This window comes from Necator americanus, chromosome V, assembly GCF_031761385.1.
Source record: "Necator americanus strain Aroian chromosome V, whole genome shotgun sequence".
Lineage (NCBI taxonomy): Eukaryota > Metazoa > Nematoda > Chromadorea > Rhabditida > Ancylostomatidae > Necator > Necator americanus.
Window position 1 is genome coordinate 33,598,387 of NC_087375.1, and position 25,627 is coordinate 33,624,013.

At 39.1% G+C, this 25,627-nt stretch overlaps 4 protein-coding genes across 4 annotated transcripts; 2 read left to right on the top strand and 2 right to left on the bottom strand.

Moving 5' to 3' along the window:
- Positions 1-233: 233 nt before the first annotated feature.
- RB195_016031 (uncharacterized protein) lies at positions 234-770 on the bottom strand (the record flags this gene model as incomplete). Its single annotated transcript, XM_064207005.1, has 2 exons — positions 234-366; positions 628-770. 2 exons carry the CDS (start codon positions 768-770, stop codon positions 234-236), a joined length of 276 nt encoding a protein of 91 aa, XP_064062886.1.
- A 6,185-nt stretch (positions 771-6,955) lies between these two features.
- On the bottom strand, positions 6,956-11,514 carry RB195_016032 (uncharacterized protein; the record flags this gene model as incomplete). The annotated part of the gene is made up of 8 exons (XM_013436233.2): positions 6,956-7,019; positions 7,623-7,795; positions 8,248-8,370; positions 8,650-8,750; positions 8,827-8,980; positions 9,227-9,330; positions 9,392-9,544; positions 11,406-11,514. The coding sequence occupies 8 exons, from the start codon at positions 11,512-11,514 to the stop codon at positions 6,956-6,958; spliced, it is 981 nt and encodes a 326-aa protein (XP_013291687.2).
- Positions 11,515-18,084: 6,570 nt separating this feature from the next.
- RB195_016033 (uncharacterized protein) lies at positions 18,085-19,316 on the top strand (the record flags this gene model as incomplete). The annotated part of the gene is made up of 5 exons (XM_013436232.2): positions 18,085-18,204; positions 18,274-18,328; positions 18,883-18,999; positions 19,053-19,125; positions 19,178-19,316. The coding sequence occupies 5 exons, from the start codon at positions 18,085-18,087 to the stop codon at positions 19,314-19,316; spliced, it is 504 nt and encodes a 167-aa protein (XP_013291686.2).
- Positions 19,317-22,123: 2,807 nt separating this feature from the next.
- RB195_016034 (uncharacterized protein) lies at positions 22,124-23,498 on the top strand (the record flags this gene model as incomplete). The annotated part of the gene is made up of 5 exons (XM_064207006.1): positions 22,124-22,138; positions 22,199-22,253; positions 23,061-23,177; positions 23,231-23,303; positions 23,360-23,498. 5 exons carry the CDS (start codon positions 22,124-22,126, stop codon positions 23,496-23,498), a joined length of 399 nt encoding a protein of 132 aa, XP_064062887.1.
- Between the last annotated feature and the right edge of the window lie 2,129 nt (positions 23,499-25,627).

Consider the following 25,627-nt stretch of genomic DNA (forward strand, 5'->3'; position numbering starts at 1 on the left):
TTCCGAACAACTCTATCATCGCTCCATGTTTTATTTTTTATTCTTTATACTGAGAACCAAGCACCACAACTAACCAATCACAATCTGTCACTTTTCTTCTAAAAATTGCTGAAATAGTTAGGAATTTAGCAGATTTTTTTTTATGATCACTGTGTGTAATAGACAGGAGTTTCAGAGAAAACCCATATTTATTCTAGAATAAGCAACCCAGAGTGGAAAAAAAAAACGGAAAATTATGCTTTTGGATATTTGATTCCTTCGCATATTTGTTGGCATCTTTCCAGCCGCTTGAAGTTGTTTCTAGACGGATTGCATCCTCCGTAAACAAACGGCTCACATCTTCTGCTATGCCTGTTGTAGGTGTACCTAAAATTAGGCAAAGTGCAAAATTTTCAAGATAATTTTTGAGGTAATAATTTGTATTATTATTTATTTATTTTACATATTATTATTTATTTTTACTTATAATTTATTATAAATAATTTATTGTTTATTATTTATTATTTATATTATTTTGTTACTTTTTTATATATTGCTATCTATTTTTATTTATAATTTTAAGGTAGTTTTAAGGTACATACTCGTGCTCTCTTTTTTTTAAATCGTTTTACTTCACAATGACGATACCTTATAATGTAAGCCTTGCATTGTGGTCCATCCTTATGTGTGGGAGCAAGACATCTCTCCCATGGTTGGCTCTTTTTCGAATTGTTCACTTCACAGTAGCAAAAGAGCACGCAAAGCAGCAGCAACACAAAAATTGTTCTCATTTTGTACCCCTGCAATTAACATGTGTAGAAAAATATCTCGATTTTTGAGAGGGCAGGAAATTTTTTCAGAAACTGGTGAAAACCAATGGGTCCGAAAGAAACGGTGAGACATTTCAGAATGCTTTCGTTAAAATCAGAAAACTAGCGGTGAAGCTGTCGAATGTTCGACTACGATGCATGGCTTTTCCCGTTTGCTTTTTATTCCAATAGTTTCTTTCTTTTTTTCCAAAATTTTCTTTTGAATCCACTGACTAAGCGAGATGATCGCGGAATAATCCATGGCGAAATCTTATGACTGAGGCTTACTTTACAGTTTTATTACAGTTTTACTTTCTTCTTTACAGTTTTATTATGGTTTAAGAATTTTCTTTAAAAAAAATTCGTAAACGAAAATGTGGACAACACAGTTTGACCACCATGAAACAACTGAAGAACCGTCCTTGCTTTCAGAATTTTTAATCAGCCCCACATTTGCGAATCTGTGAAAAAAGGGTTGGATAAAATTTCTTCGGTTGACGACAGACGACAGACGTATTTTGGAAAAAAAAAACTGATCATTCAGATTAAGTAATTATAGAATTTGAATTCACCGAAAATTTGGGAAAGAAAAAACCCCGAAAGTTGCTCAAAGGTTGGAGAATTTCACTAAACTTTCAAGTGTTTTGGCTCCACTTGGAAACTTTCGCTTTTTTTCACTGTTCACTAAGATTCAACAGTACATTTTCCGTTTAATTTATAGAATCAATGAAAAAAAAAATCAACGGAAAATTAATTTTTTTAAATTAATTTTCTTATGATTACTTTATTATTTCTCTCCTTACTAAAAATTCTAAAGAATTTATGTTCTGTTCGACGATTTTTGATTTGTGGTTCATTTGGCTATACAAGTTTCTTTAATCGGAGAAGAGCGGTAGAAATTTTTCTGCGAGGAAGTGGAGTTTGAGGGAAAAGAAAATTTACTGTGACTGCTCGTTAACATACATGTGGAGAAGAAAACTTCCAAAATCAAACTTGTGAAAAAAGTGTAAGAAATATTTCTTTCTTTTTTCTTCTCAGGAGGAATTTCCTGACACTGCTCTGGGCAATTTCTTCTGATTGCGATTTCCTATGTTTTGTAACTCAGTAAATCTGAATAAAAGTGTATAATCGTTATCCTATCGCTGGCAATATATCAAAAAGTCTGAACAAAAAAAATTCAGATACGAATCCATAGTATAAACACAAATATCCGTATGGACAAAATGTTTGCTTCGATCAAGGTCGTACCATTCGCTTATTCATAGAAATTCGACGAATGAATTTTCGATAGATGCTAAGCGGGTTTGAGTGGACCAAGGTACTAGGATATTTGTGGAAATTTCCTAATGGGAAATTTGGCTGTAAAACCGAGATTGTTGTCGGAATTAGAAGGAAATAAACGTAATTCATTGAAAATATGTGTTCCACAAGAAAAAAAAAACTTTTTTCCCGTAAATAAGACTGTGAAAGTAAGAAGAAAAAACTGGATAGGTTGGAATAGGAGGCAATACGCGGTAATAACGGGTGCACTAGGATTCCATCAGAAAAGCCAATCACAACTCTGGGAATATCAAAATTTTTGGGGGGAAATTTATTCGTTTACCGTATTTTTCCACCTGTTCAAGGGATCGAAACTTCAGTTTAGCTTCTCGCCCATCTTTCTTTCCTTCCTCCTTCCTTCTCCCCCCGCCCACCATAGCATACCAGAACAATTAATTATTATTATATCCATCTGCAGATCAGCGTTTCTAAGATTTTATCAATCCTATTAAGAGAATATTTACCTCCCTAGGTCAGACTACACTCAGAGTTAAACGTCTGAGCAACTCTGGACTTATAGGACTATTAAACTTGCCTCTAAGGAATTTAACTCACTTCTTTTTTTCGGGAAGATTTCGTTTTTTTTTGCAACCGGAGCTCAATAATTGCTGTTTTTCTAAGAAGATCGTGATCGTGAACAACAGTACCTTGGAAAATTCTTCTCATCAAGTAACGATGAATTAGAGAAAAGCATGATTGCAATTGCATGAGGTACCATTGGTTTTCTTCATTGGGTCACATATTCGAGTCACATTTTTGAAGGCATCACCCCACGAATCTGAGGTGGTACGGATTTTAGGTGGAGTATTCCTATACGGGATAGTAGATTATGGATAGGGGTGTGATTCCATCAATTTTCCCCTAATTGCCGTGAAAAACGGCCCGGAAGATGCGGCGGGTGCACACGGCTGACGCGCTCCAATCGAATTTCCAGTAGAAAATAGCGCGCCGAAACGCTCGAAGCCGTATCTTCCGGAGCGTTTTTTACGGCAATTAGGAAGAAATGGACGGAATCACCCCTCTCTCCATAATCTACTATCCCGTATACGAATACTCCACCTGAAATCCGTACCACCTCAGATTCGTGGGATGATGCCTTTAATAAATTTTGCGAATAACAAAGGTCATTTTCTTCAATACCAAATCATTTCTACTCTGGATATAACTCCGAATCTGAAAAACCGTACAATTTCTGGATGCACCTAAAGAGCGAATGGAGGAATATATAATATAATATGATATATAGAATATAATATACACCTAAGCATGTTCTTAAGCTCATTCGACCATTGATCGCAATTTAGAATTGCTTAGTTATTACAGCTAGTACAGCTTAGTTATTTTATTTCTTCTATTAGACAATTATTTCAAAACTATCGACTATAAGAAATTTTGAAACAGATCTTACTATGCGAAGTGAATATAATGCTTTAAAATCTGAAACAAATTAACAGAGCAGCACAGAACGTGTGAATACTCGTTGCAGGCAAAGATTTATTTCATTTTTCCAGATCTCTGAAGGAAACGATTCTATTTATAAAACTGAGGACGGCAGAAGTGCACGAGTGACGACTACAACGATTTTCCATATTCACTCGTATGTCAACAGAAATTACCTATTTGTAGCCGAAACTTAAATGATTGCTAAAAAAATTATACAAAAAAAAACAAGAGCAGGAGAAACGAAGAATTTTCAAATGGTTTCTTTTATTGTAAGCGAAACAATAAATGTTTCCTCTTCTATGAAATAATTTGTTGGAGATGTAGTTCTATTTTCTCGTAGGATCAGCTACGCAATTCGTTACCCTACATTCTATCCATAAGTCTGAATTTTTCAATTTTTTTATTTTCAAAAAAAAAAACAATAAAATTGTGAAGTTGTTTATTGTTCCACGGCGATGAAGGTATGTGATACAGTAATGGGGAGAAAACGAAGGTAGGAAAGTAATTGGCTAAGGTTAAGGAAAGTTTTCGAACGAACGTTCCAGAACAGGTGTTAAACAAAACGAAATTCTAAAAGCAGATGTTATATTATCAAATTATTTTATGCGGGATGTTTCAAATTAAATTTTGTCCATCTGCAAGAATTCTTCACGCTTAAGATCACTTCATAATCATAGCAAGCAGCAGAAATCCCTCTCCATTGGCCATATCGCTCTATCGATTATTGTCCCATCGATCGTAACTGTGCGCATCCTCACTGGGTGGCGGCGTAACGTGTCGGGCCGGCTAGTACCACCAGTATCGACTGTACATGCGCACTTACGTGCATCTACGCGTATTTACACCATTTTATTTGGATTCTAAACATGTACCACCGCAAAGAACCGGTTTCTAAAAATTGATGCGAATCGTTGCAAATAATAGCTCCGCAAACCCGAAATTTTATTTTGTCGCCAGTCACGTTCGAATGTAAATATTAAGCACAACACGGAGAGTTTGAAGAGATCAAATGTTGATTTAATATTTTAAAAAAAGTTGCATACGAATAACTTTCGCAAATTTTCAAGAGTATTTAACGGGCGTGCACACAACAGCGCCACCACCACCTGGGTTCGTTCAGGATTATGGCCTCCATCTGTGTGTAAGCGTGTTTTCCGATTCTTAAACCCTTTCGATATTAATTTAAATTATCCTACAAGTTTATTATTGAATTTGTTATTTATTTAATTTATCCTACAAAATGTGCGGTTCTCTCATGACTTTTTTTTGCATGAGGATCAAAATGAATAGAATTTTCAATTTTCGAATTTTGTAATAATCTACAAAAATTCTTTCGTGACTCTGTTAAGAACTTATTGGACATTTCTTGCTAAATGTTTCTTTTTCACGTATTTTTCACATACACCTAAAAGGGAAAACTGCGCTATTAACAGATAGCTGCAGTAAGTTCCAGAACTTAATGCATGCGAGAATTCTTTTAATTTATTTTATTAATTAACAATTTATTTAATTTATTTTAATTTCAACAAAGAAAGCTTATTTCAGTAACACCCTCGTTGTTCTGCTAATTTTCTGCATCTTTATAACAACAACCGGATCCCAGCTACTTGTGAGTGTCAAAGAAAATACGTCACGCCCACACTTTTTCTGGAACTCTCTTTAACCTTTTTTTCTTTTATTTTAGGGTGGAATGTGTGGCTGTGGTTTTCCATACGGTGGATTTGGTTACGGTTTCGGGTACGAGATGTTCGGCGGCATGGGTTTCGGTGGTTTTGGAAGCCCATGCTGTGGTTGGTTTGGAAAATGAAGCAGTGGATTTGCTTTAAAAAATATCCTCACGATGAACTGCCAAGGAATTGAGAAATCACTTTTTTTCTCATTTTCTTTTTTTTCTTTTCTGTAAATGCTAAAAAAAGACAATAAAATCTTCAGAAAACTTATTAAACGCTTTATTAAGTCAACAGCATCACAACCATACGAATAAAAGCTGTGTATCAATCCGCTCAGGATACACCAATGTGTTTTACTGGAATTCTGCGGTTGTTGAGGTATTATGAACGCTTCCTGACCCATCACCGGATATAATGACCTCCGGGGCTAGCTGATGTATCATGTCAGAGTTTTCATCCTCCCAGACAAGTCCAAGACTAATTTATCGACCCTAAAGGGATGAAAAGCTTGGTTTTCACAAGGGCGGTTTCGAACCATCGATCATGAAGTCGCAGTTGGATCTGTTACCGATGGTGCTACCCCTGCACCTATCATACCTTTATCTGTGCTGAAATCACAGCGAAACTCTCCCGAAGGTGATATCGCCAGGATTTCTACCATCGAGTCACCCAAATCGCTTCACCATTGTCAACGAGAAGGATGACTTCGATTGTTTTGATCTTTCAGTAGTCGCACCGATAATAATCGCTCCTGCCAGCATCCTTTCATTACCACTATTGTCCTGGTGTAATTAAGTAAATCATAATAATTGACCAGACGATCGATCGTAAGAATAGGTATTCAGTGTTTAAGAAAAGTGCATGAACACTCGAAGAATAATGTTGTCGTGAAATGTGTGGCACTTGTCGTGGTTACACTAATTAATTCGATCGGTAACTAGCGCTAACTACTTTCGGAAATGTCTGAATGCGTCATGGAAGGTAACAGGGCCCTATAGACTGCAATAGACAGTTGAGATGCCGCAATTTAAAGTTACAGTGAAGGCGTCGCGGTCGTCTGGTTCAACATAAGTACGGGCGCCTAAAAATAGCAACACGTATTGAACTCCATCAGATATGATTAGTCTAGATTAATTTAATTAGAATGAATAAAAAGTGTGTGCTGAGCCAAAAAGTAACACATATTCTAAGACGACAGATTACGTAGAAGCCACAATAAGGTCACAATAATCTCAAAACTCGACAGGGAACTCTGCTAAAGTATTTATTCAAAGAATATTCAAAGCTCATAGATTAGGAAATCATTAGAGAATCTGACTCACATTTTTTAAATTTGGGATACATTTTGGGCAAAGACAGAAGCCCCGGAAGATTTCAGGGGTCACAAGCATGGGTGAAATTTCTAGCGATTTGCTGCAAAGCAATCTGCAATGGCTATAATTTACTATTAGCAACAATTTAACGAGGAATCAACAACAACAAAAAAAAACTATTCGATGGCTTCAAATAAATGAAAGCATTAATATTGCAAAAGCTCTGGGAACTCTAGGAATCTATGCTAGATATTTATTACAATAACAATATCATAGCAAAAAAATGTTAAGGCAGAAGCTTGAGGCGACTAAAGCAAATCTTGCAGATTTCAGGAAAAAATTACGCATATTTGGAGAGTTGGTTGCTGTGGTTCGAACACGAGACCACAGCTCTTCCGTATCACCGGATTTTTTTTCCGATTTATTTGTTCACTCCGCCAGTTCGGATATTTTTGAGCCGTTCCACTCCTATAGACTGAACTATCCTGCAAAAAATCGAAGTCTATGAAAGGATCCTTTTGGCGCCGGACCTTACAATTCTGCAAACATTAAACCTTTGACTAAGTTTTGAAAAGCAAAGAAAAAATTGAAAATAAAAAAAGAAGGAAAAAAGAAAAAGAAAGAAACTAGATTATTCTTTAATTTATTATTAATAATCAAACCCAGTTGAATTTTTTTTCCAGAAAAAACCTTGGTAAAGGCTCATTGATGGGAATTTTCGAGAAAAAGATGAAAAAATGATTCATGCAAAGACTTCGTGACATCCGTGACGAAAAGTCGCGAAAAGGAGAGAAGAACGACGCCTTTGCCGAACTTCTCATCTTTCCCTCTTTCTCAAGAAGAGAGGAAAAAGATCAAAAAAAGAGTTTTCGAAAAAAAGAAAAAAAAGGAAAAAAATCAATTAAAAGAAATGAAAGAATTAAAAAGAAAAAATGTAGAAGCAAACAAATGATAGAGAAACTGATAAAATGAAAATAAGACTAGTAAAGATAAATAAGTAACTGAAGAAAATTCTCCTTCGCCAGTTTCGGCGGTACTTTAAGGTCCCACAGAGCAGAATAATGAGAAAAATCACGCACACGTCTTACCTGTTGGTGATACCCGGCATCAAGAGGCTACAGTAGCACAATATCAACAAGGATGCTTTCTGGCTCAACCAACATTCGGCTATCCTATTCGAGGCGGCTAACAGAATTAGCTGTGCACAACGAGCTGGTGACATGTGAGCTGGTGTAGCCTCCGCCAGTACTTCACCGTTTGGCTGAAAAATATACGATGAAACGCTTTTAAGATCTTTAGTTTTATTTTTAATTTAAATTTAACTTAATTTTATTTTCCCTCTAGTTTTCTTTTTGTATTTTTTGTGTATTTAATCCTTGACTGCAGCACGGCTGATCGGTGAACTGCGCTTTTTTTGGTCGCGTGGGACGATGCAGCTCATCTGTGCAGTTATCAACGCTTATTTTCCATTATTTCCCAATTTTTTAAAAATTTTTCACATTTAATATGCTTTTTATTTTTTTTTACTATTTCCTTGTTCAAATGTATTATATAAAAATATTCGAAAATAGCGCCAAACGCGCAAAAAGCGCGCTGTTGTCAATGAGCTCAACTTATTCTGTCCCAGTATTTCAATTCAATTACAGAACTGATTTTTATTCAGCTCAAAAATTTAAGATGAGAAGTTGCCAGCAGCGCAAACTATAAACGCACCTTGTTAATATCACCAGAAAACGCGTTGAGAAGATTATTTGGGGCGAATGTCAACGAGGGACACACCAAAGATACTTCAATACCTTTCGAAGAGTATTCCATGGCTAAGACACGGAAATATCCCTGAAAGAAGAAGGTTACTCTGAGAAAAAAAAACAAATAATTAAGATGATTAGTATTGTATTGACTTTTCTTGAAAGTTCTACAGCATATGAATTCAAGGGTATCGCCACTTATGTTGACATGGGCGTCCGCGACGCGTGCTCAGTTATGGTGCGACTAGAGCGCAAGTTGCTGCGGACACGTTGCGACAATCCAAGCAAACATGACATCTTTAGAATTCCACAACTTGGGACACATAAAGCGAATAAATAAATACACTAAACAGGGAAATCGACTAACCATTAACGCGTGCTTTGCGGCCGTGTATGACGGCGATAGTATAGCCCCTATAACTCCAGCCACACTGCTCACAACGACGAAATGAGTGAAAGGTAGAACACCTATAAATAAAGTCAAATAAGTTGCATTAAATGCATTTAACATAGACGTTTCTTGAAAGTTCTACAGCAAGCTTACCGTTCTTGTCGGGTTCCAAAGTTTTCATGTACTCCCTAGCGAGTACAGTGGGTCCCAAAGCGTTAACTCGAAAACAGGCCTCATCAACTTTGTGATCCACATAAATCCATTCAGCACGTTGAGATTGACCGCTACACAGGATAATTACATCAATCTTAAATCACAGAATAATTATATCTACTTTATTTCAGCAAAAGAAGTGGTTCTACTTATTCGCTGATGAACAGGCTGCCAGCACTTATGTTTACTCAAGCAACCGCTGCGCGCATTCAATTGGAGCGAGAAATGCAACGCAAACTGCGTGTTTCTAGCAGAGAATTTTTGCGAATGCTTACGGAGGCACTGTATCCACCCAAGCAGATAGCACAAACATTGGCACTCTAAAATCTTCCAAACTTACTTTTCCACCAAACAACGTCTTCACTTTTTTACAACATTCAGAAACTTGGCTGAAATCGGTGACGTCAAGAGGTAAAACCACTGATGATCTTGTTGACAACTTCTCTGAAATCCTCGTAACTATTAGATCTGGGGGAAATCCCTGGAAAACACGTCTACTGCTTACCATCACATTTCGCTTTTAACTCTTCCAATTTCTCTTTTCTTCGAGCGGATAAAATTATACGACATTCAAGTTGTGCCAATCGTAGAGCCATTTCAGCGCCAATACCGCTACTACAACCGACAATCCATATGGTTTTACCGCGGAAATATCCTTCTGAAAAAGATTTCTTCCTCCTGGACTTTCTCATTGTTTTTTTAATGACAAAGGCCATTTATTTGGGAATTACAATGCATGTTTTGCAGCTTATCGATAGTCAAATTTAAGCAACAGCGACAGGGAGATTGTTAACAAACTTTATTACGGCTAACGTTTTGGCGTTTTCGCCTTCGTCAGAGCCTGGAAAGTATATTTGGGTCAAAACAACATGAAGCACGGACCGTTGCGCAAGCGGCCGCGCTCGAAAGCGGTGCGGTGGAGACAGCGGTTGGAATCGAGGTGGGACCATGACGAACTGCAGAGGTGTGTGGCGGTGGCGTGGATCCTTACACGATCCCAACCGTTACGCTCCACCGCTCCGCTTTAAGCGCAGCCGCTTGCGCAAATGTCCGTGTTTCATGTCGTTTTGACCCGACTATAAGAACATGTGCAATATATCCACTCATATGCCTCATCTAGAACAAGTCATCATCTCTTAAGATATTACACCCGGAAACAAAACCAAAAGAGCCCAAATCTTTACCTCAGTAGCCGCGTTGCCGTGATGTTAGCGGATGTCCCCGTGGTGCAATCGCTCCGCTAACACTAATTAGGATGCGACCCGCATATGACCCTGTAGATCAAAACCCTCAAAGTTCTTGATACAGAGCCAGCTCGTTGGTTACGGCTATGCATTCTTCCTTTCTATTCATTTTTGGACTTTTAAAGTTAATCCAAAACGTCTCCAAAGTTCTGCGAGCTACAATTCCGGGTTCGTACGATAGGATCGTGGCAGCTATGCAGAAAGGAACATTTTCCTGACACTGTCTGCGGCGAATGATTTCCTGCATATTTTGTCCCAGGACCGGACCGGAATGAAGTCTGATAACACTGCACTGTGTAAAGATCGTATAAGTTATAGTGGGGTCAGAATGACATGAAATTTGGTGGAGGCTGCGCAAGCAGCTGCACTGGAAACGGTGGAGCTAGCGGTTCGAATCGAGGCGGGACCATCGCGATCTGCAGAGATGAGTGATGTTGGGAAAGGTCCCCTTCGCTCGCGCAACTGCTACGAGTTCCATATCGTTTTGACTCGATTATAGCATGGGGTTTCTGCCGTTGAGGTATAAAAAACCAAATCCGATTAATCTATCACTAGTCTACTAAAAAAAGGACCTCACCCGATTACTGCTCGGTGTTCGGTTTGGATCGTTTCAATTAGTTCGCAAAGTTGTGTTGTAAATATGAGAATATATTTAATATAGAAATAATAAAAGAGAAAAAAAAGAGATCATAATTCTCGATTCAAAAATTAAGTAATATGATGTGATGGAAACCTAGAAGAACAAAATCCTTCATAGCCGACTCATATTTTTTTGAATGGTGCGGCTCACTTTCAGGATAACTAACTGAATTCTTAAATGCATTTTATTTCTTTTAAAAACAAATAAAAGTCTAGTTCGCCGAGAGAATTTCCCATTTCTCCAATTTCAACTCCATAGCTGTAGGCTATGATGAATTATTCGAGGGTTGATCGATGATGAGCTGCTTGTTGAGCTCCGAACACTCCACCGGAACAGATCGATAATCTGGGAATTGCAAATGGCGCAAAGATTTGCACTTAACAACGAAAAGATCCGCTTGGATAACATTAAGGCCTAGCAGCTGCGTCTAAACTCGATAGAATTTCTAGAATTCCGCTTTGTAGTCGATAGCGTTGAGCGCAGAGAAGCAGAGATCACCTCTGCGTCTTCGACCACCTCATCACAGACAATCGTGATCGATGTTTTGTTCTCCTCTCGCAATGCACAAATTTTGCAAAATGACCAAAATAGTCAAGAAAAATAGGAGAAGACAAAGAAACGAGAGTCAAACTTGCCTTCATTTGGTCCAAGTTTCGACCAAAACCACAAATTGAAAGTGCTTTCCGTGCTCTTGAAGAATAATGCAATTAGAATTATAGCGCATACGAGAATCACAAAAAACATTCTGGAAAAAAAAGAAGAAAATTGCATCTTTCATGCCCACAAACAAAGAAATCATGTGAAATTATATAAAATCCCCATTGCAAAGATTTGTAACGCATAATTCTTGGATTTCCTTAGAGAATCCTAAGTAAATTAAATCTGTGTGGTTTCTCCAAGGAAATTCAAAGATTACTGAAAAGCTGCTCAAATTATCATCTTTTAAAAATACCGAATAAAAACTGCTAGAAATGTATTTTTCTTTACACATGTATATAATAAAATAAAAATACAATGTATATAATAAAATGTAGAATAAATGAAAGTAAAATAATAAAAATACAAGTGAAAATAAACAGAAACGTATACATATAATATACGAAGAATATACGGAGAATATATATGATGTAATATGTAATAAATCATATAATATATATGTAGTAATGAAAAATATCTAGTTAGAATAAAATAAATAAAAATATATAACATAAAATTCTAAAAGACTGATTTAATGGGAATATTTGTTCAGCATCAATGGAATGGGAACGCCAATCCAGTGGAAAGGATGTGCGCAAGGTCAAGATCATCGAAATAATTGATCGATTGATCACGAGTCAGACCCTGACGATAACAGTAACAGTTTATACGCATACTGTACACTGTACGTAGTGTTCAGAAATGATAAGAACAGACTATTAAGAGGAATTAATAGAATGTATATGAAATTTCTCCTGGAAAAAGGAGGGGAATTTAGGCATTTGAATTTCCATTCCATGAAACCTTTAAAATCAACGTTACCTACTATGACAAGCACATCTAACAAAAAGTGATCACCTTTAAAAACATGAGGTGATGTTATGCGAAAAAATCCTGCGAACGTCAGGTTCAGGACAATCATATGTATGCAGTTTTTGTTGTGACCTTGATTATGGATGCAAAAACATCAGCAACGACCTCACTCAACTGTGCAATGGTGCGTATTTGACGACACCGCCTACATATCTGTACGGGTTTCAAGAAGATCACATGGGAAACGCTTAAAGAAGCTGCTTCCCATAGGAGAAGAACGAAGTTACAGTTGAATCGAATAGATTGTAGAGATCAATGGACCAAAAAGGATCGAAACCGGATCAATATCCGGGATACGGTCATTTTTACTTTACGTTGACGCCATATTCGTGTCGTCGCACCATTGAACACCTTGATGGATTTGTTCAAGTCCTTGTCGCTTCGTTTTCCAATGAAACAATAAGAAATACTGTCATCCTCTTCGCCTTGTCTCGAAATGTTTGCATATTTACCTTGGTTCAAGCTTACAAGCAAAAAAATGTATGTCGTTAGGATGAGATGTCCTGGAATCGCGAAAACATTCACGAAGCGATTATTTTTGAAAGAAAACTAGGCTTCAAAGCATTTCACTCTTATTTCAATAGAAAAATCAGTTAGAAAAGACAACAAAAGGAAGTAATGTGAAAACTGGCTTTCCCCTTTCTTCAAAACAATGACGATCCAAGTTAGAAATGGAAAATAGCGTGGACAGATCCGTGCACCCTTCGGACGTCTCCATTAAATGACTGGCAATTGCACTTTTGCAATCTATTGAGCCAATTGTTCCACTCCTTTTTCTTTCGGAACTTTTAGCGAAATTTCTTGCAATTTTTTTTTTGGCAAAATAGATCAGTCCTGGTAGTGGGTGAATGAAATTCTTTCTAAAATTGATAGGAGATATTTCTGCTCCAAAAAAAAAACTAAGAAAAAGGAAAATAATTCTGTGAGCTGGCTTTCGGCAGATCGGTGATGAGAGTAGTGAGAGATAAGATTACATGGTAGAGAGTTTTCCTACGTTAGAAACGCAGACATCGAAACGAGCATGCACTTTCCGGAAAAGAAGCGAAAAAAACGGAAGACTCAAGTGTGCTGAGCAATTTGGCAAAACCTCACGATGAGTTGGAAAGAATAGAACGCGAAGAATAATGGAAACAATCGAAATCCTCAAAAGAACAAAGTTATGGCAATGTGAAGAAAATGGGGAAAAAATCCACTTCCACAGAGAGGAAGGAATTTTTCGAGGTGGAGAAAGTTATGGAAGAAAATTCCAAACGATGTAATAAATGGTTGGATCTTTGGATGAATCCTATATGAAATATTAGAAGGGCGACGAACGAAATTCCGTCCGGCGCCGCACGATCAATACACTCAGATGGCGGTCGGGAGTTTTTCGTCACAAACAAGCGCCGATGACAAAACGATTGTCTGAATTATGGAAAGTCTCGTCTCTTAGTCCCGTTTGTTGGATTTTGGGAGTACGGTACTTGGCACAGAATAAAAGTTCACAGTTAATCGTTAAGTGATATTAATAGATTAGAAATCTTAACGATAGCTCAGGATATAAAATATCTTATGAAACAAAGGACCACGTTTGAGATCTACCGCTGCACCACTTGAAAATGCAGTGATGTTAAACATGAATGACAATGACAAAAAACAACAACAACAAAAAATGACAAAAAAACACTTAAGTAAATTTCTAGAGTGAAACATGAGGAATAGAGCCCTAATAGTCCAGAGAGTACTGGTTATGTAGATACTTCGTGCAGTGCATCATAGTGCAGCAGCGTGGCGCAGTGGAAGCGTGCTGGGCCCATAACCCAGAGGTCGGTGGATCGAAACCACTCGCTGCTAATGTCTTTTGCACCCAATGCAGTAATAAGTTGCTGTGGAATGTTTTCAAGCGGGCGCTTTAATGCAGCTATTTATTTGTTGTTTCACAATTCAAGAAACACTTTATAATCTTCAAAAATCTCAAAACGTTCAAAAAATGGCAAAACATACGGGGGAATCCTATTGAACGTAGTTTCGAAGGGGTGATTTTGAAGCAAATCAAATGCGCGCATTTTCCAGAAAGAAAGCTGGATAACTAAGGATTCGTATTTGCAGGGTGCTAAGTTCCTCAGTTAACCTAGTGGAGAAGTTATGTCAACACGGATGTGCCAAGGCAGGGATTCTACGATTCCGAACAAATCTGAGACCAATCTATTTTGGCCTGTAGGAAAGAACCACTTAGTTGGTGTAAGGCAGTTTCAAACTGTTTTCCGTGCAAAATCACTGGGCAGCTTCTTTCACTGGCTTGTCGAGAATTTTATCTATTGCAATTTTCGCAAATGCTTTATGCACAAAAAAGTGAGCCATCAAAATATCCTTAAAATATGACCACGAGAAGAAGAACAAGCAATCAGACAACATATGAATTCTAGTAATGTGTCATAAATCAGCAAAAAACTACCTGCTCCCGCTTCACCTATTTTCTATTTATCCTATTTCCTTTTCTTTTCATTTGTTTTTATTGGAGATGTCTAGTCGTGCATGATTTTGCAAGGTTTTTTTTTCGATTACTTAACATTATTAATATTCCAGTGTTTTAGTGGTGTCCACATAAGGATTGAAATACAATAAATATGATTTTATATCTTTGCCGTTGCTCTCTACTCAAATATATTTTTCTGTAGCGTTTCAGGATTATTACCCCGAAAACCATTGAGAACTCTTCGGATAAATTTCTTGGCTCCCTAGAATTACATGGGATGATAGCGACATTACGTAAAAGATGCACTGTGGATTGAATCACCTCTGATTACGTTGTGGATTCAATCAAGGATCTTTTTTTGTGAGAAATTTTCTGCTTCAGTGAGCATTTTTGCGGACACAATCTCGACAATTTTTTTATCCAGCAAATTTCTTCATCAAATGCGTTGACTAGTACGTGCAGCTAATGGGTAGCCTAAACACTAGCCGGAAGTTTAATGTTATTTTGATATTTTAAAAATGATATAAACTGTCCCGTTGATCTTATTCCAATTTCTAAAGAAACGCAACAAAAAAAAACCTGACATTTCACGCATCTTTTCTCAAATGGACTTTGCATAATTCGAAATCTGGAACTACGGCTACAATACTATCCGTAAACATTGAACAAACAACGGGGCACACAGTGAGTGATGGAGAGACTCCGTCGCTTTGGGTGGAAAATCTGGATTTTGTGTATCATTGGATTCCTCACTCGGAGAAATATCCAAAAATTCCATGTACGACTTTGAATAAACCCCAGCATGGTGATTTTTCAGCAGTTGGTTTTTTTAATTGAGCCGAACACGAGGTTGTTATTATCCGTTGGTCGTGGGTAATGTTTCGACAACATCGCCTTCTTCGGAGCTTGAAAGAGTGAAGTCGAGCGTGATTTATACGATCAAACGCACAATTCGCTCACCAAAGAAACTCCTAAGCTTATTGTTGAGTCTCATAGTATACATAAATAGAAAAAACATCGCACATTAGGATCAAACTTGCCACTGCTAGGCACTTATGGTGAGGTGACTAGTGCAATCAAATATCAGCATTGAATAGGAAGCGAGTTCCGGCGTAATGCAGAGGCATTCCTCTTTGCGATTCATCTTTGGACCTTTCGAGTGGATCCAAAATGTTTCCAGAGCGTCGCAATACTAAGTTTGTGCTTATCGTGCTCTTAATTTCAAAATCTTCTCCGTTACGGTGCCGTAGCCTGTGACCACCTAATGCAGAGGAGTGGGATGATTTCCTTTTGCCGTCCAGGTGTTCTTTGACCCGCATTCATAGTTGTCTAGCCGTTTCTCCTATGTATTCGTCACCACGCTGCACACAGGAAATCAGATCAACAACACAGGAACTCAATCATTCGCACTCTATGTTATCCGCACATATTTTGCACTTCGGCGTAATGCAAACTAGGCGATTGTAGGCGACTACGAATGAGCCTTTGCTTGCTAGTGGGACCTTCACGACAGCAACAGATTCTTCCTTTGATTGAGAGAAAAGATTAGTCTTCCTCAGATACCGTCGGATGGCAGCGCGAACCTCTTCGGAAATGGACGGTACACAGAAGGGTACTTTCTACATACCAGCTTCGTTTAGGATTTGCGCTCTTTTACTCTTAGGCCACATTGGTCTATAGCTGTTAGTGACCGCAATTTTCCTAACAAGCTTGACACATTCTTGTCTCTCATCTCTTCCAGTGGAAAAGGAGGTGGCTGTGCGAAACACATTTCGTACTACCGAACTACTAACTTGTGTGGTATGAGCAGAAAGATGGTGAACTAGGATATTCTTGTTACTCGGTACCAATTTGTCCTGTGCGTTCTGTTTGAAATATGCATTTGGAAAAAGGGTAACTGTTTTATGCGTTTTCCTTAAAGGCATCACCCCACGAATCTGAAGTGGTGCAGATTTCATGTGGAGTATTCGTATACAGGATGGGAGACTACGGAGAGAGGGGTGATTCCGTCCATTTCTTCCTAATTGCCGTAAAAAACGGCCCGGAAGATACGGCTTCATTCGTTTTGGCGCACCATTTTGTACAGGAGGTTCGATTGGAGCGCGCCAGTCTTGTGCGGCGCCGCATCTTCCGGGCCGTTTTTTACAGCAATTAGGAAGAAATGGACGGAATCACCTTCCTCTCCGTAGTCTCCCATCCCGTATACGAATACTCCACCTGAAATCTGCACCACCTCAGATTCGTGGGGTGATGCCTTTAAGTGGTCCAAAAACATATGAGTGTTCGTAAGGTGAGCCTGTATAAATTTCAGCAGCTGCACCAGCACTGTGTTTAAGAACCGAGCAATCCTATCTGTGAGGCCTCCTACGCTACCTTACCGCTACCTATGATGGGTCTTACTTTGAACGTTGAAGGATCTTCAGAGGCAAACTCACCGTCAGAGGTCAGCTTGTGACTTTCTATTACATTATAACATCTTATTCCATTCTCTTACACTGTTACTTCCTTACATTAAAAAAGTGAAACACAGAAGTCACATAACATACATAACATTTTATCAATGTTTTTCACTTCTCTTTAAAGGCATCACCCCACCAATCTGAGGTGGTGCGGATTTCAGGTGGAGTATTCGTATACGGGATGGGAGACTATGAAGAGGGGGGTGATTCCGTCCATTTCTCCCTAATGGCCGTAAAAAACGGCCCGGAAGATGCGGCGCCGCACAAGGCTGCCGCGCTCTAGTCGAAGTCAATGTGGAAAATAGTGCGCCAGAACGCCTTAAGCCGTATCTTCCGGGCCGTTTTTTGCGGCAATTAGGAAGAAATGGACGGAATCACCCCCCTCACCATAGTCTCCCATCCCGTATACGAATACTCCACCTGAAATCCGTGCCACCTCAGCATAAGGCTACCATATCTCTTTCCATAATTCGGCAAGGGATTGATTGCGACATTATGGTAGACAACACATGGCTAAGAAATTGGTAGAGGGTCTCTGAATATCACGAGATCAAGAGCAGTATTTAGGAGAAGTTAAATTACTTAGAACTGATTATGCTCCCGTAAATCACAACTTGCAATGGCTTTGCATTTCAAAATCATTTTGTTGTTGACAGTGGCATCATGATGTGACTGAATAAGGGGAAACTAAGTTCTGGAAAATGTGCAAATATCCTGTTATTCTGCATGGATTTACGTAATTTCTGATCGAAGTTGCTTTAATTTTGCCCCATGGAACACATGTGATTTTCGATTAAAACATGATCTCTCGTCTCCGTCACAGAAACAAGCATGGTATGGAAAACGAAAATATGGAAATCAAATCCAACGTTGTTGCCTATATATGCTCAGATCCGGAAGATATCAGCAGACATTGCTGCAATCAAGTTTCAAAAGATGATTGTTGTGTTGGTAGGTCTCGTTACTAAAGAAATACCTCCACTGAATAGAAGAATCACTCTTTAATCTTTTTGATTTTAGTGTATCTTGGGCGTAATTTTGATGAACGAGGTCGAGGCGTATACCGAAGACTTGTGTAAGTTGAAACCTCAGCTACCTCTCAGGTTGTAGAGCAAGAAATTGAGAACACCGAAAATTTGATCTGATGTATTACATTGCAATAATCTGCTACGCAACTTTCTGCTTACATTATTTCATATTCCTATAGTACTACTACTTTCAATCAAAAAGTGTTGATTGTTTCTGCCTTCTTTTGCCATGTAAAGGAAAAGTAAACGATAGGCCTTCGATTAATAGAATGATCGATGAAGCTGTTTAATAACTCTAAATTCTTAAATGAGGATCCAGGCCGGATATAAACAAAGCATAGGTGTACTGATGTGATCGCGAGACTGGTCGAACTCACTCTGGCCAAATCGCGTCTCTTTGTAATCATAGCTGCAAAATACTAAGGAATGCTTCTATATGCTTTCTCGACGAACACAATTCAAAGAGAATACGCAACTTCCTGTTATGAGTTGAGATCTCGACTGCAGCACTATGCTTTTTCGTTTTAGAATGCCTTACCTTGCCGAATTCTAATTTACTCGCCCTCAGCGAACTGAGTAACAGCTGCTAACCATCTTTCAGCTATCATTCCACTTCTTTCTTGCGCAAACATCCTTTGCGCTCCTGGCTACAAATGTGTTATGCTGGTGCCTGATGATTGCGTTGGCTGTCGAGCTTTTCCTCGATGTGTTCAACAAGGTTCGAATTCTCACGGTTCGTTGAGATTCCATGTCGCAAGATGTAAATTTTAGAATGTAACACGTCATGTGTATTGCCGTGTCCCGTCTTTTCCACATGTGTGCTTGTTTCTACACCAACTGATTGGTATGTTTTTTTCTGGTGTTTTCCATGAAAAGATCAAATTTTAGTTTTCCAGCTGCCCTAAGGCCGCTTGTCGTCCAAGGCAAATCATTACCATTTCTCCTCCAACGGATGAGACTATTCGATTCACAATCGAACCTCCTATGGTGACAGGAATTGTGAAGCCGGGAGATCCTGTAGAAGAGATTCCATGATGAACATTATTATTTGGCCATAATGCACTAAATTCTCTGCAAACTCTATGGTTAAGTCTACGAACAACAAACCTCTCAATACAGAAGTAAGGGAGAACTGTTAACGTTAGAGTTCATCCAAAAAGTTGCTACTCAAAACATGTCGAAAAGTAAACGGAGAAGACAAATTGACAAAATTCCTGCATCGCTCCGAAGATGAAAGCTCGAATGGAAAAATTCTCCAAAAGTCGGAGGAACATTCTTCGGAATGTTGAGAGATCTACTACGAAACGTGAGGGGAGTTCTAAACAAGTTCTGTAGAGAACTGCTTGATTGTGAAAATCCACCCTGCGAGCAAGCCTAAGCCTAAGCCTAAGCCTAAGTCGGGCAACGGAAATCGTCTGGTAAACCCTTGCGAGCAAATGAACCTCACCATTGCTTCCACAATTAAGAGGAATCAACTTACGTGGGGAAAGGTGAACCTTCTTAACGCATGAAGAGCAGCGCCAGCGGAAGAAGCGATCTTTGAACTACTCAGTTTTTCCCAGCTTAACGATACGGTTCCAAAAAACTTCCCCATCAGTCGAAGCTCGACTTGATAGGTCTGAACGACAATGAATGCAAATTTTATCTGAAGAATTTTTAATGGTTTCTAAACAATTATCCTGAAACGGTACAGAAAAGTGTGTTTGAGTAGAACAATGTATCATGAAATGATTTTTATACCGATGATATGAAATGTCATTTATTGTAATTCAATCCTTATTTATTCATTTATTTGAAAACACATACAGGTGTGCCATATAACAAAAATAAGATGGAACAGAGCGCATTAGAAGTCCGCCTAAGTTTTACACAACAATACTGGCCCTTCAAAACGTAAGGAGTGGGTTGGCAAGTCATTCTCCTGCTAAAGAAGGTGAAAAGTCCTCACGCGAGATCCTTTGCCCAGACTCAGAACGCTACAGCAGATGATAGGTTTGGGTGACCAACTTAACCTCGTACGGAGGAATCCTTTAGGGACCCTGGGCGAAATATACACTTGGAGGTTGAGAAATGGTAAGCGTTTTATGCGTTTTGCTTAAAGGAATCACCCCACGAATTTGAGGTGGTGCAGATTTCAGGTGGAGTATTCGTATACGGGATGGGAGACTATGGAGAGGGGGGTGATTTCGTCCATTTCTTCGTAATTGCCGTAAAAAACGGCCCGGAAGATGCGGCGCCGCACAAGGCTGGCGCGCTCCAGTCGAACTCCTTGTACAAAATATTGCCCCAAAACGCCTGAAGCCGTGTCTTCCGGGCCGTTTTTTAGGGCATTTGGGAAGAAATGGACTGAATCACCCCCTTCTCCGTAGTCTCCCATCCCGTATACGAATACTCCACCTGAAATCCGTACCACCTCAGATTCGTGGGATGATGCCTTTGAATGGTCCAAAAGCATATGAGTGTTCGTAAGGTGAGCCTGTACAAATTTCAGCAGCTGCACCAGCACTGTGTTTAAGAACCGAGCGATCCTGTCTGTGAGGCCTCCTACGCAGCTTATGATAGGTCTTACCTTGAACGTTGAAGGATCTTCAGAGGCAAGCTCACCGTCAGAGGTCAGCTTGTGACTTTCATCACATTATAACATCTTCTTCCATTCTCTTACACTCTTATTTCCTTAGATTAAGAGAGTGAAACACAGAAGTATTGTTGAGTGAGAATTTTCCTATTTAGGACACAGAACATTTTCTCAGTGTATTTCACTTTTCACCGGGCGGGTGTGGTGTAGCGGTTAGAGGTTCCGCTTCCTGCACGATCGATCGGAGGTTCGAATCCGCCCTAGTGCTCACCAAGCCTTTCATCCCTCCGGGGTCGATAAACTGGTACCAGACTTGTCTGGGAGGATAAAAGCACTGACTTGACACATCGGCTAGCCACCGCAAGTCATTGTATAGGCCAGATACACGTTCGTAAACCTCAAACGATTCTGAATTGAAGTGAACGTGGGGGCGCATCCCAAGCGGATTGATTAACGCCAGAAACTTTATCCTTTATCCTTTTATTTCACTGCTTTTAACTCAAAAAAGCAACAAATTATTCCTCAAGACCACTTCACTTTTCACCACTGAGGATATTTGCGCTGATTTGAAGACCAAAGAAGCCTCATGTGAAAATTATCTTATTATCTTTAGCTCACGAAGGGAAGAGGTGCGAATCCCGTTTTTGTTCAACAACGCTGCTAGTGAGTGGAGCATTACAGTATGAGAGTATTGATTGATATTCATGATTATATAATCGTTGTAACGCAGCAAAGATATAGCAAATTAAACGCTTGTAAAATCGAAGAAACACATAAGACTACCATATCTCTTTCCACAATTCGGTTAGGGATTGATTGCGACGTTATCGTAGACAACACATGGCTGAGAAATTGGTAGAGGGTCTCTGAAAATCACGAGATCAAGAGCAGTATTCGGGAGAAGTTAAATTACTTAGAACTGATTATGCTCCCATAAATCACAACTTGCAATGGCTTTGCATTTCAAAATCATTTCCTTGTTGACAACGACACCCTGATGTGACTGAATAAGCGAAGACTAAGCTCTGGAAAATGTGCAAATATCGTGTTATTCTGCATGGATTTACGTAATTTCTGATCGAAGTTGCTTTAATTTTGCCCCATGGAACTCATGTGATTTCTGATTAAAACATAATCTCTCGTCTCCGTCACAGAAACAAGAATGGTGTGGAAAACGAAAATATGGAAATCAAATCCAACGTTGTTGCCTATATATGCTCAGATCTGGAAGATATCAGTAGACATTGTTGCAATCAAGTTTCAGAAGATGATTATTGTGTTGGTAGGTCTCGTTACTAAAGAAATACTTAGAAAAATCACTCTTTAATCTTTTCAATTTTAGTGTATCTTGGGCGCAATTTTGATGAGCGACGTCGAGGCAGATTCCGAAGACTTGTGTAAGTTGAAACCTCAGCTACCTCTCAGGTTGTAGAGCAAGAAATTGAGAACACTGAAAATTTTATCTGATGTATTACATTGCAATAATCTACTACGCAACTTTCTGCTTACATTATTTTATATACCCATAGCATTACTATTTTCAATTGAAAAGTGCCGAGAAGGGAAATTTGTTAATTGTTTCTTCCTTTTTTTGCCAAGTAAAGGAAAAGTAAACGACAGCAAACGCCCTCGATTCTTAGAATGATCCATAAATGATTATCAATAATCCAGAAACTTTTTGTCTACTCCATATCCAACCATAAAGATCCAAGAGGGATGTAAACGAAGCATTGTTGTACTGACGTAATTGCAAGAATGGTCATGCTGATCGTAGTCTAATTGTGTCTGCTTGTGATTGTAAAGTGAATAATAGAGTCATAGGTTAGGAACAAGTACTCTTGAATTAAAGTGAGGGACTGCAGTAATTGCTTTTTCATCCCCAGAATACCGTCTTGCACATAATCCACTTAGATGCACTAATCCACTCAAATGATAATTTATTATAACGTATAAATTTAAAAGAATTTGTAAATAGAACACAGAACATGATCATAGCTGCAAAATACTAAAGAATGATTCTATGTGCGTGCCCGACGAACACAATTCAAAGATGGTACGCAACTTCCTGCTATGAGTTGGGATCCCTACTGCATTACTTTGCTTTTTTGTTTTAAAATGCCTTATCTTCCCGAATTCTAATTTGCTCGAACTGAAACTCGAAACCCCCGGGGAACTGAGTGGCAGCTGCATCTTCCATATTTCAGCCATCATTCCACTTCTTTCTTGCGCAACCGTTCGTTGCGCTCCCGGCTACAAATGTGTGATGCTGGTGCCTGATGATTGCGTTGGCTGTCGAGCTTTTCCTCGATGTGTTCAACAAGGTTCGAATTCTCACGATTCGTAGAGATTCCATATCGCAAGATTTAAATTTTAGAATGTGACACGTCATGCTTATTGCCATGTTTAGCCTTTTACAAATGTGTGCTTGTGTCTTCACCAAATTATTGGTACGTCTTTTTTTTTCTGGTGTTTTCCATCAAAAGATCAACTTTTTGTTTTCCAGCTGCCCGAAGGCCGCTTGTCGTCCAAGGTCAATCATTACTATTCCTCCTTTCACGGATGAAACTATTCGATTCACAATCGAACCTCCAAGGGTGACGGGAATTGTGAAGCCGGGAGATCCTGTACAACAGATTCCATGATGAACATTATTATTTGGCCGTAATGCACTAAATTCTTAGCAAACTCTATAGTTGAGTCTACAACTAACTTCTCAGAAAAACTTCCACAGAAGGAAGGGAGAACTATTAAGGTTAGAGCTCATCCAGAAAGTTGCTTCTCAAAACATGTCGAAAAACAAACGGAGAAGAGAAATTGACAAAATTCCTGCATCACTCCGAAGATGAAGGGTCAAATGAAAAAATTCTCCAAAAGTCGGAGGAACATTCTTCGGAATGTTGAGAGTTCTACTACGAAAAGTGAGGGGAGTTCTAAACTAGTTCTGTGGAGAACTGCTTAATTGTAAGGATTCACCTCCAAGATTCTGGATAAGTTTAAGTTAGGAGTTTGTGATACCGGCTTGTAAACCACTCCTGCTGAACCCTGGAAGATTTTTTTGCAGTATTTTGCTGGTTCAAAAATTCATAATCGTTCGGATTTCTGCTCAACAGTCGCACTAAGGGTGCTGGGTAGACACGGAAAATGACCGCACTGAAAAACCGCACGATAGCGACTGGTAACTATCGAGTTTCCCATCAATCTAAACTTACACCATGGAATTACACCAAATTTCTGAATACCTAACAGCTCAACAGTCACGTGAAGTCATGTGTCCCGCTTTCGGTTGGGCACGGTAGCGGATTAGTTTCCTGTTAACATCTATCACTTTTTGACTTATTTCATGTGTCTCTTTGGTCCCAGACAGGATACATTAAGATCGGGAATGATCAGAAGACTAATGTCGTCCCTAAGGTGGTCGATGCGATCGAATGCACGTTTCATGATTTACGGGATTGACATTCCTCCCCTGCCGAATGCCATCGTTGAGGGTGGGAAGATAAAAAGTTGTGCTGTCATTATTGTGTACACAACTGTAAAACGAAATACATGATAGTTCGAGACCTCGCAGAGTTACTGGTCTCTTCTAGATCAATTGCAGTGGGTCCATTCTCGTTTACATTGGATCGGCCGCGAACCTTGATCTTCGATAACTCCATCCTTATTTTTCTCTTTAGGTCTCCTATCTGATACCGTCTGAACGCTACCTGCTTGCGGTAGTCCTGCATTCACTAAACGCAAACAGCCAACGGAATATATTGCCCTGCGAACGTCCGAGCCGTATAACCCGCTCTGTTATATAGCACAGATTTCCAGAATATTCTAAAAGGTCTGAACTCCAGCACCCTGTCAGAGTATATATCAGGTCAAATGCTTAAAGAGAACATGAGATCTTTGTGAATGAACCTAAGCTTCGTAATGACAAACCGCAATTCGCTGTCGGTTGACCTTCAACAAGCTGCTCTATACAGACTACTAAAATATCTGCATGCACCATTTGCTGGATTACAGGAAACACGCATAAGAGAGGAAACAATTATCAATACTGAAAATTCTCTATCTACTGCGGCGAAAACTCCTAATGAAACCGCTGAATAGTACAATAAGAACTTCCATGATGAACTCAATACGTTGATAAACCAAATAAAGACAGCGATAGTTTTCGGAATAGAGGCGAACGCAAGGATGGCCCGCGAACAACAATACGATGCGCTTCGAAAATGGTATCACCCTGCTAAGCAAACGTCGGACGACGAAAATCATCTGGTAAACCTTTGCGAGCAGATGAATCTCACCATTGCTTCCACACTTAGGAGGAAACATCGACGTCATCGGATTACGTAGCAAGGATGAACCTTCTTAACGCCTGAAGAGCAGCCCCAGCGGAAGAGGCGATCTCTTAACTACTCAGTTCTTCCCAGCTTAACGGTACAGTTCTAGAAAAGTTCCCCATCAACCGAAGCTCGACTTGATAGGTCTGAAAGACGATGAATGCAAAATTCATCTGGAGAATTTTTGATGGTTTCTAAACAATAATCCTGATACGATGCTGAAAAGTGTGTTTAAGTAGAGGAATGGATCATAAAATGACTTTTATGCCGACAATATCAAATGTCATTTATTGTAATTCAATCCTTATTTGTCTATTTATTTAAAAATACCTGCATATGTGCACTATAACAAAAAGGAGATGGAACAGAGCGCATTAGAAGTCCGCCTATGTTTTACACAACAAGGCTGGCCCTTCAAAACGTAAGGAGTGGGTTGGCAAGTC